General features: G+C 39.5%; 1 protein-coding gene across 1 annotated transcript in view; it reads right to left on the bottom strand.

Moving 5' to 3' along the window:
* Positions 1–5,458: 5,458 nt before the first annotated feature.
* ppm1a.S (protein phosphatase, Mg2+/Mn2+ dependent 1A S homeolog) overlaps positions 5,459–18,726 on the bottom strand; it is a 34,275-nt gene continuing 21,007 nt past the window's right edge. Inside the window, 3 exon segments of the mRNA NM_001086897.1 lie at positions 5,459–6,552; positions 8,228–8,285; positions 10,154–10,265. Coding sequence (NP_001080366.1) covers positions 6,523–6,552; positions 8,228–8,285; positions 10,154–10,265 — 200 coding nt within the window. The 3' untranslated portion in view covers positions 5,459–6,522.

Here is an 18,726-nt window from a genome sequence, read left to right as displayed (position 1 = left end):
AAGGTTTTACAGAAATGTTTTCATAATTCATAGGTTTTAAATCACATATTTATTTAAGAACCCTGTTTATTTAGATCAGGATAATTATAGTGAGGTCTGTAGAAAGGGATTTATTAGCACAGTTTAATACATCAGTTTTAGCAAAAGGTTCATTCCTTTGATTAGAAAAAAAGACAGTATAAGGAAACAAATCATAACATACAGTCCTGCATCGGGTCAAGTATCTGCAGAAAACCCACAAAGTGGCCAGGTTTTGGGAACATGCGGGTTGTCCGTGGAGACCCTTGTATTAGTGATGTGCATGTTGCGTTTTTTATCTGACCTGCACCCGACCCTAACCTGCCCTCTCTCGACCCGTGCCCAGCCGCATCCGAATTCGTTTTTTTTATAGACCTGCCGATGACATCACAAAAGGGGCGGGGGCAAGCAGACGCGTCTATAAAGCCGTCATTTGAAGGTGGCAGGCAGAGAAAGCAGGAGAGTTCAACCCGCAGCAGTGAAGAGGAGTGCGATGTCTGTCCGAACCCGCGAGTATCGGGCCACCCCGCACAACACTACCTTCTATGGGTTCCCAGGATTGCAGGCTTGTATTCCCTCTCACCATCCAAAGTCAAAAGTAACCTTTTTTCCCCAACCTGGTTGATCCGCCTCCAGAGTGACATCACTTCCGCCCATTGGTGATGTCACGTCCAGTTTGTATGGGTTTTGGGTTGGGTTAAAGTTTCAGGTAGGTTTGGGCAGCAGAGACAGCATGTTTGATAGCGGGTTAAGGGGCCTGAATTGGTTACAGGTCTGCCCAACTGGACCCACGCAAAATAAAAGTAAAATGAATTTGCCAAATAAGGACACGTATAAAAGCAGATGCTGCATGGCTGATTAGTAAATTAGTTCAGTTACATTCCACATGGTTTCAGATAAGCCATCCACCCCCATGGACAAGTTATCTAAAGACAAAATTAAATCTTATAGCAATAAATTGAGTGCAACCCTCCAGGATCTGTCCCACGTGTATCACCAGTGAAGGAGACAACCAGGTAAGCATATTTTATTGTTGTACAGTTTTAATATTTAATGTTGACCCAACGTTCCTAAATTAGATCATACCATTAACATTTAACTCAGCCAGCAGAACAGGCTTGCACCGGACATGCTTAGAACGACTTTGCTTTGACTAATCTTAGATGTATGTACCCTTTATAGATGGAGTTATCTCCCTTTTTGAAGGGATCTCTCAAAACGTAGGACTATGGAATAAGCATAAAATCCAAAATACTGTCCATACCTTACTCATTCCGATACCTCGTTACTAAATTTGTTTAGCGTTTTGGGTATTGAAGAATAAATAAAATCACCCTACAAAGGCTAAGAAATGTGGAGGTTTTTGGTTTCTCCAGCATATAGAGATATTACCAATTGGCTCAATTAGCTCCATTTTCTTATTTTTACAGTATATGTCTTATCTTATCAGTATCTGCCAAACTGAGTACAAATTGAAAAAAAACTTACTGTACGTCTTGCACTTTTAAAGCTGGTGTGCCGTGTGATCATCACGTCTGGCCGAAATTTAGATATTTAGCTGCATCTTTCCTATATATACGAAGTCTTTCTTCCTGATCAATAACACTGGCATCAAGCATGTGACGTGAATTAAAACACTGGTCTTGGTACCATGATTTGCATTGCCTTACAAATAACGGTTGTCTTTAGGCAAACGTTCAGTCTGATAGTGCTGAACTAGAACACAACACAGCAGTGAACTCAACTTCCTTCTAAAAGCAGCTAGCGGAAATCTGAAAAATAGGCACATTTGTCAGAGAAGCAAAATAAATTGTGATAGTCGGGAAGATTTCCCATCAGGAAAAGTATTCTGATAAATAGGATTGGCTTGCAGTTAAATGTGTTCTAGTATTTGTCTCATTCTAATGATCTGTGGGAATGTGTAATGTAAACAATAATAAACACACAACATACAGCCTACACCTTGTTTCTTAAGGCCCCAAACTGCCAAGTTACATTTCAAACTATCCTTGGAAGGTTTCATCGGCAGCATCTATACATCACCATGCGTAATGGCAGCCATCAGCTAGAGGAGTGTAACGGGAGTCTTCTTTGGACAAGCCGTGAAAATGTTCTTGGGATTGTTAAATTGTGCGTCGCCATCTGGCACAGAGACAGGCAAGTGTTGGTTTGCACAATTCCATATTACTTGTGTGTAATTTGGTGGCAGAAGAATAATTGCCTGGGGCTGTTCTACATGACTTGGGCCACTGGTTCCAATAAAAACAAAGCTTAGGGTTTAGATTTATTAAGGGTCGAATATTCATTTTATTTTTTTTGGTGTCATAACTCACACATTTAAATTTTAAAGGGCAAGGAAACCTAGTTGGCGCAAAAACCCTCCCCCCCTCCCGTGTGTTGCCCACCCTCCCTCCTCCCCCCTGGCCTACCCGTCAAATGTCCCTAACTTGTTACCCTTCTGCGCAGGTCCAGTCCAGGGAGTTCACAGACGACATCTTCTTCCATGCGATCTTCTTCCTGCTTTGACCGGCGCATGCGCAGTAGGAGCATTTCGCCCGTACGATCTACTGCTCATGCGCCAAAAGTACATTGTGACTTTTGGCGCATGCGCAGTAGATTCGTACCGGCAAAATGATCCTACTGCACATGCGCTAAAACGCCGTTCAAAGCAGGAAGAAGATTGCGTGGAAGAAGATGTCGTCTGTGAACTCCGTGGACTGGACCTGCGCAGAAGGGTAAGTAACAAGTTAGGGGCATTTGCCCAGCGGCACGGGTAGGCCAGGGGGGAGGAGGGAGGGTGGGAGGGTTTTTGCGCCAACTAGGTTTCCTTCCCCTTTAATCCCCCAATTTGAATGTGAGATTTATCACACCTCGAACATGGAAAAAATTCTAAATCGAATATTCACCACTTTAGGGTCAGTGCACACAGGCAGATTTGGGGAGATTAGTCGCCCGGCGACAAATCTCTTTTTCGGGGCGACTAATCTCCCCAAACTGCCTCCTCTGCCTTCCTGCCGGCTAAAACGAATCACTCTCAGAGTGCCATTCCGCTGGGGATTTATATTTTAGCTGGCGGGAAGGGAGTTCGGGGAGATTAGTTACCACTGAAGAAGGAGATTGTCACCGGGCGACTAATCTTCTCGAAATCTGCCTGTGTGCCCTGACCTTAAAAACTGCAGAATTCCTTAAAAAGTCAATGGCAGAGGTCTATTCGAATTTATTAGAGTAAAAAAAACTAGGGATGCACCGAATCCAGGATTCGGTTCGGGATTCAGCCAGGATTCTTCTGCCTGGCCGAACCCTAATTTGCATATGCAAATTAGGGGCGGGAGGGAAATTACGTGACTTTTTGTCAGAAAACGAGGAAGTAAAAAATGTTTTCCCCTTCCCACCCCTAATTTGCATATACAAAATAGGGTTCGGATTCGGTTTTCGGCCGAATCTTTCACAAAGGATTCGGGGGTTCGGCCGAATCCAAAATAGTGGATTCGGTGCATCCCTAAAAAAAAACTTCACATCAATTTGAAATTCGACTTTGGAACACTGACAATTATTTTAAAGGTGAATTTTAACTTCTGTAAATTTTTTACAGAGGTTTATATATGAATTCATTAGTGAGTTCTTCAACCTAACTTTTTTCTTCAGGCTGCAATCAACACAATCATGCTGTGAGTCACTGGCAGGCTGGTTCCAGTATGAGTCAACAACTGCAATGAACTGTTTCCACTGTATCGATAGGCTGTTTGCAGTGGTTAATGAAAAATGTCAGGTTGGGAAGAATGCCAGTAATCCATTTATATCTCAAAGAGAAAGAAAAAGAAGTAAGGAGCTTGGCATCATCTTTATATCGACAGCAGTAGAGAAGCCAGACTCAACATATGAAGCATTTGATCAGACAACACAATATAAGGTTTATTACCAGCTCTGCATTTGAAAAATAATTGTCAATTTGCAAGATTTGTCACAGAACAGAATGAAAACCACACGTTTCCTTCTTTTATTTAAGCCCAACTTTGTTTCTTTTAATCATAATTTAATTTGTGAAAAAATTCATACAAATAATCTTTCATACAGTGGTCCAGAAAGTTCTCTAGTCAATTCACTGGAAAGCTGCAACATAAATATTGTCACCTTCTTGCCCTGCTCAGAATGGACATTTAGTGGAAGTTGTTGGACTCCAGTATTTCTCACTTGGGAGGACAAACAAATTATACAGAATGATCCCCATAATTAAAGAGCAGAGAGCGAATAACCTGTCTCTGACTTCCTGTTCAGATGCCATTTTTAATGGAAGGAGGCAAATGCGGATAAAAGAAGCTACAGATTGTGGAGGTTGCAGGAAAATGCCTGAGCACTCCTAAGGGCAGAGACACGCTCAAATTCGGGGAGATTAGTCGCCCAGTCTTCTTCGGTGCGACTAATCTCCCTGAACTGCCTCCCGCTGGCGATTTACATTGTAGGCAATCGGTGCGCTTTGTTTTCTGATGTCGTCCGAAGTTGCCTCACAAGGAAACTTCGGGCGACTTCAGAGAAACCCAAGCGCTCTGAGTGCAATGCCAATGGCGATTTAGATTCTAGCCGGCGGGAAGGCATTTCGGGGAGATTAGTCGCCCAAAGAAGAGGCGATTTGTCGCCAGGCGACTAAATCACCCCGAATCTTAGCGTGTGTCCTTACCTTACACTAGGGATGCACCAAATCCACTATTTTGGATTCAGGCGAACCCTCGAATCCGTCGTGAAAGATTCGGCCGAGTACCGAACCAAATTTGCATATGTAAATTAGGGGTGGGAAGGGGAAACCATTTCTTACTTCCTTGTTTTTTGACAAAACGTCCCTCCCCGCCCTTAATTTGCATATGCAAATTAGGATTCTGAATTTCCGAATCCTGCTGAAAAAGGCTGAATCCTGAACGAATCCTGGATTCGATACATCCCTACCTTACACTGAGCCCAGCACAGAGATATATAGTCAAAGTTTTACACATCGGAATATTTTATCTGCCCTTTTAAAATGTTTTAGGACAGGGAGATGCAACCTGAATAGAATACACTGGTCAATCATGTTCAGTATGGGCAACTTAAATACTGAACTTCATATTTAAACGGATTGGGTTGGACTTATAGATCTATTCGTGTCTTATCACATCTATCGTCTAGTCATGTCTTATCACATCTATCGTCTAGTCATGTCTTATCACATCTATCGTCTAGTCATGTCTTATCACATCTATCGTCTAGTCATGTCTTATCACATCTATCGTCTAGTCATGTCTTATCTGTGACACTAAGCAAGTGAGACCCCTGCGAAGCTTCATATGGGTCACACATACTGAAATAAAGATGGGAACAAACACGGCTATATATTAGCCGCACCTTTACAGTGAAGATAATAAAAAAAAATAATAATGGGGGAAAAAAACAAAAAACATGGTTTTGTCACTTTCATATGCAGAATTCTATATTTAATTCCAAATATCCAGAAATTAAATCTTTTTGTCCTGTAACATGCTACAATTCTGAATTGACAAATATTCAAGCAAGTTTATCATTGTTTAAAAAAAGAAAAGTGGTCAGGAGAAATACACACATTAGCCAAAGTGTTACTGTTTGCAGCTGCTGCAGAGCTGACACTCTACGTCCTCTCCTACTGGCACAGTCTCCAAGGACAGAGTGAGAAATTACTCCTTTGTGAATATATTTATTAGTCAAATCAAGCTTTATTGATAAAATGTAATTGAAGACTCTGTAGCAGCAACAGACCCAGCCAGTGGAATTTTAAAAATAAGTTTCCCCATTATTCTCCCTCTCTGCACGCAAAACGATTAGTTCCCCTTTCGTCTTCATTCTCAAAATTGCTTTTCGAAAACCCAAGGAATGCGTTTAAGCTCTAAGGCGGCGGAGGCATTTAACTCAACGTGATTGGCTAAGGGCCCCTTCAGCATAGAATTTAACCACAGAAAGTTCAACATTCATTATGATAAGAATGGCAGGCTAGTAATATTCACTAACATTACAATATTATTAACAAGATCATGGGAATCCAGCTGGTTATGTTGCTGCTTCCTTTTCCATCTAAAACCATCACATATATGTATAGGGTTAGATAAGTGGTGGTGTCACAAACAAGCCAGACCTCCTGTTACCTTTAGAGCAATTTGCAGTCCATAATTAAATACGACCACTTTATACAAGGACAATTGCACTTTACAAAAACAAAAATCATACAACAAAAAAAAAAATTTTTTTTGCTGGAGTCTGATTTACATGTTGAATTCTTGTTTGAATTAAAGGTACAGAAATTTTACAAAAAAAAGCCTGTGGGGAGGAGATGGGGGATAAACAGGAAAACAAATTATTGGGATAATCTGTATCATCACTCTCACCCACATCACATTCCCTTCTGTAAATGGCAAGGTTATGGTTGGACGCTAAGAAGGATCACTGAGGTTGGGTTGTAGGTTCTTTCGGAGGATGAGTGTAAACTCCATAGTTATAGGAACAGATTTACCACATATCATCTGTTGATGCAGAATCCTAGAGGAGACACAAGATGCAGGGAGTGAGACAAATCATTCAATAATCACAAGATACATTTAAAATGGTGAGTTCCTTCACTTTTTCTATACGTAAAGGAGAACTAAAGCTTAAAGGGATACTGTCATGGGAAAAATGAATCAGTTAATAGTGCTGCTCCAGCAGAATTCTGCACTGAAATCCATTTCTCAAAAGACCAAACAGATTTTTTTTATATTCAATTTTGAAATCTGACATGGGGCTAGACATTTTGTCAATTTCCCAGTTGCCCCAAGTCATGTGACTTGTGCTCTTATAAACTTCAATCACTTTTTACTGCTGTACTGCAAGTTGGAGTGATATCACCCCCCCTCCCCCCCTTAAATTGGTACAGTGTGTGCCAAGGAATTGGTAGGGTTTTTGTGTGCCTTCATGTATAGTCAGAAAGCCCCTATTCTATTTCTCATGGCCTGGGTGTAGAGACTGCTGTGCATTTATGAGCGTGGCCAGTATAGATATTCCCATGGACTCATTAATACACAATACACAGTATTCATACATGTAGTGACTTGTCCTCATACAGACACTATTTTATTTAAGGTCACAGATGACACTTTGTGTAGCAACCCTTGCTGAAAGGTCTTGTAATCTCCCATACAGACACAGATTTTCCAATAAAAATATTCAGTATTGGGATTTTTGTCTACCAGTCTAAAGGTACAATCAGTGAGCCCCCCCACCACCATAATACTTCTGGAGGAGAGCACTGCTGGGAAGTAACTACAGCAGCCAATGGGTAAATAGTTTTGGTCAGAAATCTGCATGAAGAAGACTAAAGCAATAATCAGTGTGCTCTGTGCGTGTTTCTATGCGTTAGTGCTCTGTGCATGTTTTTGTGTGTTCGTGCTCTGTGCGTGTTTCTATGTGTTCGTGCTCTGTGCGTGTTTCTATGTGTTAGTGCTCTGTGCATGTTTCTATGTGTTAGTGCTCTGTGCATATTTCTATGTGTTAGTGCTCTTTGCATGTTTCTATGTGTTAGTGCTCTTTGCGTGTTTCTATGTGTTAGCACTCCATGATCTTTGTCCCTGCAGCTGGATGCCCTTTAAAGGAGAAGGAAAGCTACGGAGGCATTTTATTGCCAATAGATTAGCTGCAATATTGCAAGCTAGAATGCTATATTTATTCTGTAGAATGTTTTACCATACCCGAGTAAAAAGCTCTAGAAACTCTCTTTTTGTTTAGGATAGGAGCTGCAGTATTAATGTGGTGTGACATCACTTCCTGCCTCAGTCTCTCCCTGCTCTGGGCTCATTACAGTAGAGAAGGGAGGGGTGGGGGAAGAGGGAAGCAAACTGAGCATGCTCTTGCCCAGGGCAATGAGGTTTAAGCTGAAGGCAGGAAGTCTGATACAGAAGCCCATGAGTACACAATATAAGGAAAGAAATGCAGTGTTTCTTTTGACAGGGGACTCAGAGCAGCACTACTTTGGGGGTTTACTGGTATATTTATATAGACCTTTCTGATAAGGCTTACTTAATTTTAACCTTTCCTTCTCCTTTAAGACTTTATGTCATCCCTGTGACGCAAAACATTTTTTTCTCCCCCCCTAAAAAACAACCTTTTTCAATTTCAACATTTGATCTGTTGTCTTTATATACAAGCCCATATATAATGAAAATATTTAAATTCTACTTACAGTGTCATCATTTCTATATGGATTCAATCTGTTGTACACTGCTTCAATCACACTCCGTCTAGACAGAACGCACAAGGAAAACAAAGTCAGAATATCCAAGAACTAAAGGAAAAATGTCATTTGAGCGGATTTTCCTAATAAAAGAGCGAGTTACACCAGGCACATCACAAGATTTAATCACTATAATATAATGGTGTAGAAAGATCAAATACTGATAGTGAGTATGAAGTGAATTGTGAAAGGCAAAACACTTGTATCAATTGCACACCTGGAACACAACTGGCACGTGGGCTGAAAAGGGCAAATACAGGTATGGGATCCGTTATATGGAAACTCATTATCTGGAATCTCCCATAGACATAAGAATTATTTCCTTTCTCTCTGCAATAATAAAACAGTACCCAGTACATGATCCTGTACATGCAGTAATATGTCCTTATTGGAAGCAGAACCAGCTTATTGGGTTTATTTAATGTTTACAGGACTCTAGTAGGCTTAAGGTATGAAGATCCAAATTACAGAAAAAGACCCTTTATCCGGAAAGCCCCAGGTCTTGAGCGCTCTGGATAACAGGTCCCATACCTGTATTTAAAAAGTATGAACCAATGAACCCTGTCCACACCAGCCCCAACAAAAAGACAAACACGAAGGGGCTGATTTATCAATATTTGAATTCTATTTTTTACCGATTTTTTTTTTTGTTCTACAAATCAAAAACTAATTTTTAATGCAAAAAAACCTTAAAAAAAGTAAAACTATCATCTGAAAGCTTTCTAGGTCATATAGAAGTCAATGGGACCTGCCTTTGGCAAATTTGAAGTGTTTAAGTTTTTTCGCTTTTTTCAAGTTTATACCCATTGAAAATGATAAGGAGAATACAAAAGTTTTATTCAATGTTTTTTCTTATTCAACTGAATTTTTTAAATTCAGATTTTTTTTATATAAATAAACACTTGAGTTTTTTTTAAATTGTTACTTTATTCGAAGTAGGAGAAAAAACCCTCAAACTACACAAATTTGAATTTTGATAAATAGGCCCCCTATTTATACAAACACATATACAACATGCAGACATATTCAAAGAATAATGCACAATATACAAAACATGCTACATAACGTTACTCACTATCAATTTATATATATATATATATATATATATATATATATATATATATATATATATATATATATATATATATATATATATATATATATATATATATATATATATATACATATACATACACACACACACACTCTTGGAAGACTCCTTTAAAGGAGAACTAGACCCTAAAAATGAATATGGCTATAAATGGCATATTTTATATAGTGAACTTATTGCACGAGGCTAAAGTTTCAGCTTGTCAATAGCAGCAATGATCCAGGACTTCACACTTGTCACAGGGGGTCACCATCTTGGAAAGTGTCTGTGACACTCACATGCTCAGTGGGCTCTGATTGGCTGTTGAGAAGCTGAGCTTAGGGCTCGTCACTAATTATCCAGCAGAAAATGAGCTTCCCTGGCTGTAATATAAGCTGATGCTACAGGTTTGCTGATTATTAAATTCTGATGCTAATTGCACTGGTTTCTGTGCTGCCATGTAGTAATTATCTGTATTAATTACTAATCAGCCTTATATTGTAACATTTCTATTCTATGTGTACTGTATATTGTGAGTGGCTCCCTAAGCTCAGTAAGTGACAGCAGCACAGAGCATGTGCAGTGAATCAGCAGAAAAGAAGATGGGGAGCTACTGGGGCATCTTTGGAGACACAGATCTTTACTGCTAAAGGGCTGTGGTTGCCTTGGGCTGGTACAGAAGCACAAAACATAATGTACATTTCTAGCAACTTCTTTACTTAAGCTTTAGTTCTCCTTTAAAGGATTGTATTTCATTCATGTAACACACAATCGGGTAAACTCACTTGCTGGCCAATTCGCCCCCAGGTGGGAGATGAGGGATGTTCTCGGAGGCTAATGTGCGCATCACATGGACTAAGTCTGGTACACCTTCTTCACCCTGCTTCTTTATGATGTCTAGGAATTAGAAGTACTTATTTTGTAAGTGATATTCCGGTTAACATAGATTTCTTGCACAGTACAACGTCATACATTCATACAGGAGAGTGAATACAATTGGTTCACATGGCTTACACAGCAGTCATTTTATCCGTAGATCATAAAATAAGCATTAACCTACCTGCGAAACAAAACAATCAAATTCAGATGTCTCAAAAACCTTAAGGGCAGAGACACACGTGGAGATTCGGGGAGATTAATTCGCCCAGCGACAAATCGCCTCTTCTTCGGGCGACTAATCTCCCCGCTGGCTAGAATCGAATTCACACTTGGATTGCTTAGTTTTCCGAAGTCGCTTGAAGTTTCCTCATGAGGCAACTTCGGAAAACGAAGCACTCCGAGCCGGCGATTTTGATTCTAACCAGCGGGAAGGCATTGCGGGGAGATTAGTCGCCCGAAGAAGAGGCGATTTGTCGCTGGGTGACTGAATCTTCCTGAATCTCCAAGTGTGTCTCTGCCCTAAATCTAACATGACTGGTATCTACTGATCAAGCCCCCGTGCTCCCCACCTATAATCATAAAACTTATGAAGACAGAGTTACAAATTAAACATGAAACAAGTGCTCTGAATAAAATGCAGAGATCTCGATTGGTTTGCGAAACGTGTTTATTTGTGATGATAAACATCTAGTCAGGTCTACAAGGTTCTATTGCTCTATAGGCTTTACAAAAATAGACAATTTTAATTCTAATTAAAACAATTGACAGCCTTATATAGTGAATTACATTTAACATACAATCTTCTCTATACCAATACATTTGTTTAATAAACCGTCTCCACAACAGATCACAAGTTATATTCCTATATAATTTGTTATAACAAATAACCCATGCTCCCATTAAAGGACAAGGAAAGTGTAAAATAGAATAAGGCTAGAAATGCTGTATTTTGTATACTAAATATAAACATGAACTTACTGCACCACAAGCCTAATCAAACAAATGATTTATGCTTTCAAAGTTGGCTACAGGGGGTCACCATCTTGTAACTTTGTTAAACATCTTTGCAAGACCAAGACTGTGCACATGCTCAGTGTGGTCTGGGCTGCTTAGGGATCGTCATAAACAAAGCTGCTTGAGTTCTGCATGGCTGGGAAGTAAGGCGGGGGCTCCCCCTGCTGTACATAAGTATGATTGTTTCCCTGCAGAGCAGTTAGGGACCGTCTGACAATTCCTATCCACAGCAGTAAATGAAGGGAGAATTTCACTGCATACTGTCAGGTTTCTTATAAAAACGGTACACATTTTTTAATTAAAGTATATTGGAGATAGGTTTTTCATTAAATAAAGTAAAAATGGGATTTTATTTATTTGCCTTTCCTTGTCCTTTAACTAACCATTTGTTATTATACCTCTAAAATTATAAAAGCGGAAGCTAGCTTAGTACACATCTCATTATTATTACTCGGACGCACGTACATTGTAACTGGGGCGCAAATAAACCTCAATTTGCAGAAAAAGTCAGCTACATCTGTACTGTTTGCTAATTGTGTGACCCTACCAGGAGTGTTTTGGAGTAAATATTAAGTTGAGATTTAGAAAAATATCTATTGAATACTAATTTACAGATTCTTGTTTAGTTTAAGGGCAGGACTAGACGAAGCGCGTGGACCCGACACGTTGCAATACGGCTAATCGCATACGACGTGTCGGATGTTTTACAGAAAACGGTAGTGAAGGAGAAATCGCAGGAAACACTACATTGATCCGACTGTCAGATGAAAACGCAGTGTCGGGTCCACGCGCTTCGTCTAGTCCTGCCCTAAGAGACAGAGACTCACGGTGGAACGTCAAACATATATTTTCAGTTAAGAAGAAAGGAAACCACCCTTTCTACAACATGAATCTAAATCTGATCTAAGGTTACAATTAAAGCCATACATGGGTCATTCACAACTGCCACCTGATTGGACCCAGCACAAAGATGTCCAAAATCAAAGAATCATCCTGTAAATCTATATTAAGTTTAAAACATTCCAAAAATCATTTTAAAAAGATAGGCATATAGAGCATATGGTACTCAGCCTTACGCGTTTCATACCCTCCGGTACTTAATCATAGGCATTGATATTACCTATGATTAAGTACCAGAGGGTATGAAACGCATAAGGCTAAATACCATGTGGTCTGTATGCCTATCTTTTTAAAATGATTTTTGGAATAGACGTATTTTTAACTTAATATAGTTTTACGGGATAATTATTTGATTTTGGACTTTTGTACTAGGGGTTTTATCCCAGTAACTATGGGCCCTTTTGGGCAGGTCCTTAAATGTTAGCATCCCATTATAATTAGATTTTTGTAGCAGCACATAGATGGCCAAATCAGGTAAAGATCAGCTCGCTTGGTGACCTCGACTAACAAGCAGATTTGGTTTATAGCCAGCTTAAAGGGCACCAAGTCCACACAGGGCAATTGAGTTCCAGGATTTTGCCCCAGTTCCCAGGGCACCCTCAAATAGTCAATTTACAAAATTATCCCGTGAACTAATAGTTGTAAAAGTCAAGATTTGTATTACATTAACATAGTACATATAGTACATACTGACCCATATAACCCACCTTACGCGTTTCTTACTTAGACACCTATGAAGCAGGGTTTTCCATATGAGCGGTTTTATGCATTATATTTTTATAGACCTACATTTTTCCTTTAATATATGTTGGACATTTCTATAGTATATTTTAAGCACCACGGCAGTTGGTCTTTTTGTTTCCTGCTATGTATTATTTGGACATAATATATACTCAACGTAAGTAAAGGACTAATGACTTGGTTTTCAGGAGAAAATCTCAAATAAAATACAGAAACAACAATTCTCAAAGTAAATTTGAATGTTTTACTTTAGGTGGCCATAACGGGCCGATAAAAACTGCTGACAGACCGAGTCGGCATCTTATTGGCCCGTGTATGGGGCCCTAGGATGGGCTTCCCCGATCGATATCTGGCCGAAAGTCCGCCAGATGTCAATCAGACGGGACTTAAAATCCCATCTGATCGCGGCCACATCTGTTCGTTGATGCGGTCCCGCGATCTGACCTCCCGTTACCATTCGTTAGGATCCAATTGTTGAGCCCTAGGGCCCTCGAGTTGGGCATATCGGGGAGAGATCCGCTCGTTTGGCGCCAAACGAGCAGATCTCTCCGTGTATGGCCACCTTAAAGAAAGGGTTACACGGATCTGAAAAAGTCCATTGTTTGGTCTTTACCCTCTCGTTACAGCACAGATCCAATGCCTTGCACTTGTGTATGGACATTGGTTACCAACACCTGTTCATGGAATATTGAGAAATAAAGCAAAGGCAACCGTGCAATAGAGTGCAGTGATGTACAACGAGGAGTTGTACCTGTAAGTCAGCAGGGCAGTCTTGTGTAATTGTATGTCAATATATAAGCTTAGCTATAATAACATGTCATGGCTTCATCTAAGAACACATTAGTAAAGGAAAGCAACTTAAGAGCTTTAAAAGTGTCCAGATTATTAGTTATACTACTCAACACTCTGAAGATAGATACTAGTTATAGTTAGCTTATAAAATAATTTGGTGGTAGTAACAATCACAAAGTTGCTACTAGTAGTCTTTTGGCATAAAGTACTGGTATTTGTCAATATGTAGCAGCAATCTCATTAGGAAAGACTTCTCTATATCAGGGCTTCGTCTGCGAACAAATCCAACAAGGCAACAACAGAAGGATTCATTTGTTAATCCCGCGAGAGCAAGTGCTACAGTGCTAATGGGCAAACAAGCAAGTCCTTTAGTGTTTACTTATGAAGCATTTGTGGCTCAGGGAATTTTGCTCTCCCAAACTGCATCAAAGACCTAGCGCTCAGTGCAGAGAACATCATCAGGGGGTGCATAGAGTGCTGCTCAATACTGACATCCAAAAGAACAGTTCAGTATAAAAAAATAAAAACTGGGTTAATAGATAGTCTGTGCAAAAATGTAATGTATAAAGGCTGGAGTGACTGGATATCGAACATAATAGCCAGAACACTACTTCCTGCTTTTCAGCTCTCTAACTCTGAGTTAGTCAGTGGGGCTCATTTATCAACACTGGGCAAATTTGCCCATGGGCAGTTACCTATAGCAACCAATCAGTGATTAGCTTTTTAAAGCCAACTGTAAGAAGAACAATGAATGCAGCAATTTGATTGGTTGCAATGGGTTACTGCCCATGGGCAAATTTGCCCAGTATTAATAAATGACCCTCAGTGACTTTAAGGAGGGCCATGCGAGACATAACTTTTCAATGAGTTTGCAATTGATCTTCAGCATTCAGCTCAGATTCAAAAGCAACAGTTATGACCCATGTGGCCACCCCTCCTCTTCTTCGGGGCAATTAATCTCCCTGAACTGCCTCCCTCTGGCTAGAATCTAAATCGGAGGCGGAATGGCACTCTGAGCGCTTCTTTTTCCAAAGTCTCCGAAAACAAAGCGCTCAGAGTGCCATCCCACCAGCAATTTATATTATAGTCAGAGGGAGGCAGTTCGGGAAGATTAGTCGCCCGAAAAAGAGATTTGTTGCCGGGCGATTTATCTCCCTGAATCTGAGCGTGTGCCCTGACCCTTAAGGGCCAAGCATCAGGTCTTTGTGCATTGAAAATGACAAAAGAGAACAATGTCTTTTTTTAAAAGCTTTTTTCTCTTGCATTTTTAATTGTAAATGACCACCAAGATTTTAAAAAAAAAAAAAATGTGCTTCATTTTCTTTCTGCTGATATAAATTTGTAAGCAAGGCCGTCTACTTTCTATTAACCTTTCACACTTTGGTTGATGCTTTTTAACCATTGGTACATTCAATGACACAATTCTTAGCAGCATCAGAGAACTGTCAGCGAATGTATTCAATTATACACGTGAACTGGATTTATGAGCTTCTACTGGGAAATAAGGGATTCATTTTAGAAAAAAAGTAAACTATATAGAATACATTGGGAGAAAGTCGTTATTTGTGGTGTAAGTATTTGAAAAGTAAGTGTTGTGAAGTTGTACTGCCCTATTTATATTTAGCAGCAATCAGGGATGGGCGAATTTGACCCATTTCGACAAAAATTTGCCGCCGGAGAAATGTCGCCGACCCCCATTAAAGTCTACGGGCGTCGAAACAGGGCGAAAAAAATCGCCCATCCCCAGCAGCAATGTCCAACTGGAATTCAACAGGCAGGTATTGACCCTACAAATGATTTTACTGGTACCCTGTATGTCCAATGGCTGCAGACTTCTTTGTAGTACTTGCACACAGCCAGGAACTTTGTTTTGTATCAAAAATTCATCTGCATGAAAAAAATACACAGTGCTAATCTGTGTAATATGAATTGCAAACATAGTTAAGTATCAGTTCACTATGAGTTAGAGGTATTTCAACTTTGAATTAACTTTTTAGTATGGTGTAGATATTCTAAGAATTTGCAATTGGTCTTTTTATTGTTTTTCAGTTATTTTCTTTTTCTTCTGCAGCTTTCCAGTTTCATATTTCAGCAGCTTTCTGGTATTTAGGGTCTCATTTACCCTGGCAACCAGGCAATGGACCCGTCACCCAGACACAAAGATTTGTATAATAAAAGTCCTTTTCAATTTAAAAATGAATTCCAATTTCTATTTTTTATTAAAGCATTGATAGCTGTTGTAAGCTAATCTGAGCTGTCAATCAAATATTGCCTGCCCCTATAGAGGCGGGACAGATATTTACTTTCACTTTCCATTCAGCACTTCCTAGATATCACTGCTCTCCCCACATTCCCCCCCCTTCTCTTGGTTGTGTAGCCAGGACATGGGGATGGACATCAGGTCCCCCATTCTGTTGCACAAACAAGATTCTGAGATGATACAAGGCTTGTCTTTAAGAACAGTGTCCACAAAATGGCTCCTGCCTGCTTGCTGTAATTATGAATTCCCAGCCTGAAGGAAACAAGATTCAAATAATTTATATAGTGTAATTAAAGTTCATTTTGCCTGACTAAATAGGATTATGAATAATTTTTTTGGGTGACGGGTCCCCTTTAATAGAGTGACCCCGCAACCAGGACCCGCAACATGCATTCTTACCCACTTGGAACCGCTACTCGACCCTATCTGCAGGAACCTTATAATCAGCCCGGATCCGCTGACCATCAAGAAACCGGAAGTGCTGTCATTGTAAACTGGAAGTGACATCATCGGAAGTAGCCGTGACCAGAAAAAAGAAGTAAATATCGCTATTGAGAAGACCCGCTGAACCGCAAACCCGCACCCAGAACTTCTCTCCTCAACCCGCAAGGTACCGCAGGTAACCCGCTGCAGGACTCTACCCTTTAATAAGAGACTGGACTATGAATAGGCAAGTGACTGAATATCAACATAACTAATATAAAGTATCAATAACAATACAATTGTAAGCTCACAGAGCAATAGTTTTTTTTTTGGATGCCGGGGTCAGTGATTCACATTTGAAAACTTGAATGAGGCAGAAGACAAGGTCAACCTATAAAACATAAATAATGAAGACCAATCTCAAAGTTGCTAAGAAATGGACATTCTAGAATCTAGAACATACTAAAGGTTAACTTAAAAGTGAACTACTCCTTTAAAAAGCAAAGACAACAAAATAAAAAGACAAACGTTTTTAAGGGGTGCCTGCCTGTCACCGCCATGGTCTCCTATAGGCCGAGCATTTCTCATGCTACAGAATTGAATTGTGAACAGTCGGGAAAGGTCTCTGACCGCTATAATTCTCCCAAAAGAGCATATCGGTGCCCTTAGAAAAGGCAGGGCCCTGTAAGAAAGGACATATCTACAACCAATAATGGGAACTCTATCATATTTTACAATGATATTTGTAAACACACCATCTCTCAAACAAAAATGCATAAAATAATAATATATGTAGGGGCATACGGATATATTTTAGGAATGCCCAAACTTTACTAATGCAGGGTCTGCTTTTAGTGATGTTGTCCCATTATGAGCTACATCCATAAAAGCAGTTATTCTGTTCCATGCAAATTATTACTTCAGTACAGGATCGAGATCCGTTATCTGGAAACCCGTTATCAAGAGAGCTCGAATTACAGAAACCGTATATTGTACATGATACAAACTAAGATATAATTAATCTTTATTGGAAGACAACTAGCTTGTTGGGTTAGATCCGCTCGTTTGGCGTTAACCCGATATACCCACTAACGGCTGGGCGATATTGGGATAGTCCGAACGTCCAAAGGACCGATATCGGCATCTTTAATCTGCCCGTGTTTGGTGACCTTTAGGCATGTAAATAAGTACTAGTGTAGTGATTGTCTGAGTTCAGGGAAAAAATTCTGCTAATGCAACTTGCCTGTAAAATTGTGGAAAAAAAAATCAAGAATGAGGGTGAGAAATCTCTTTCTATGCATAGACAGACAAGTATGTTTGTTTATAGATATACAATACCCCTAGTATTTAAAGGAAAACTATACCCCCCAAACAATGTAGGTCTCTATTAAAAGATACTGAGTAAAACAGCTCATGTGTAAAACCCTGCTTCATGTAAATGAACCATTATCATAATAATATACTTTTTTAGTAGTATGTGCCATTGGGTAATCATAAATAGAAAATTGCCATTTTAAAAAATAAGGGCCGCCCCCTGAGATCGTAAGATTCACTGTGCACACATACAAACCACATGTAAGGTCACATGAGCCAATTAACAGACAGAGTTCTGCCTTTGGCTTCCTCACTTCTTCCTGTTACAGTTAGTGTTGTAGTATTTCTGGTCAGGTGATCTCTTCCTGTTACAGTTAGAGCTGCAGTATTTCTGGTCAGGTGATCTCTGAGGCAGCACAGATAGAGTCACGAAATGGTGGTTCAAGGCAAGAGATGTAAAAGGGCAATATTTATGTAAATATATATTCCAGTTTGGTAAGATTCTTTAATATGTCATTCACTTTGATATAAACTATCTGTTGCTTAAGTATTCATTTTGGGGGGTATAGTTTTCCTTTAATGAAAATCACAAACAGACAATTCAAAATTGCAGCGAGCAGATAAAACACTGACATTTGATCATGTTGGGATTCTGTTGATTCTAAAAGCTACGGATATTTATAAATATAATAGAAAATAATAACCATAGTATCTATTGAAAATATATACTTAAGACTGTTAACTACTGCCAGGGATAAAAAAATTAAAAAAAAAACACACATAAGAACATGTATCTGCAGTTAACATGACACATGCCAATGATTAAATTAATATTTGACTTTAAAAGACTTATAGACAGGCAGGTGAGGGGACATGAGTGTGCCTCCCACTACCTGGGCCTTATAAATTTAGGCAGTATATATTCACGGGGGAAGCTCAGGTCTTTATTCTCCATTGTGCACTGCAAATACCAAAGTCCCAAGTAAACAAATAAAAAAATAAAAGGGTCAGTCAATTTAATTATTAGCAATTAGG

The sequence above is a fragment of the Xenopus laevis genome, chromosome 8S, assembly GCF_017654675.1.
Source record: "Xenopus laevis strain J_2021 chromosome 8S, Xenopus_laevis_v10.1, whole genome shotgun sequence".
Classification (NCBI taxonomy): domain Eukaryota; kingdom Metazoa; phylum Chordata; class Amphibia; order Anura; family Pipidae; genus Xenopus; species Xenopus laevis.
This window is presented reverse-complemented; position numbering and strand designations above follow the sequence as displayed.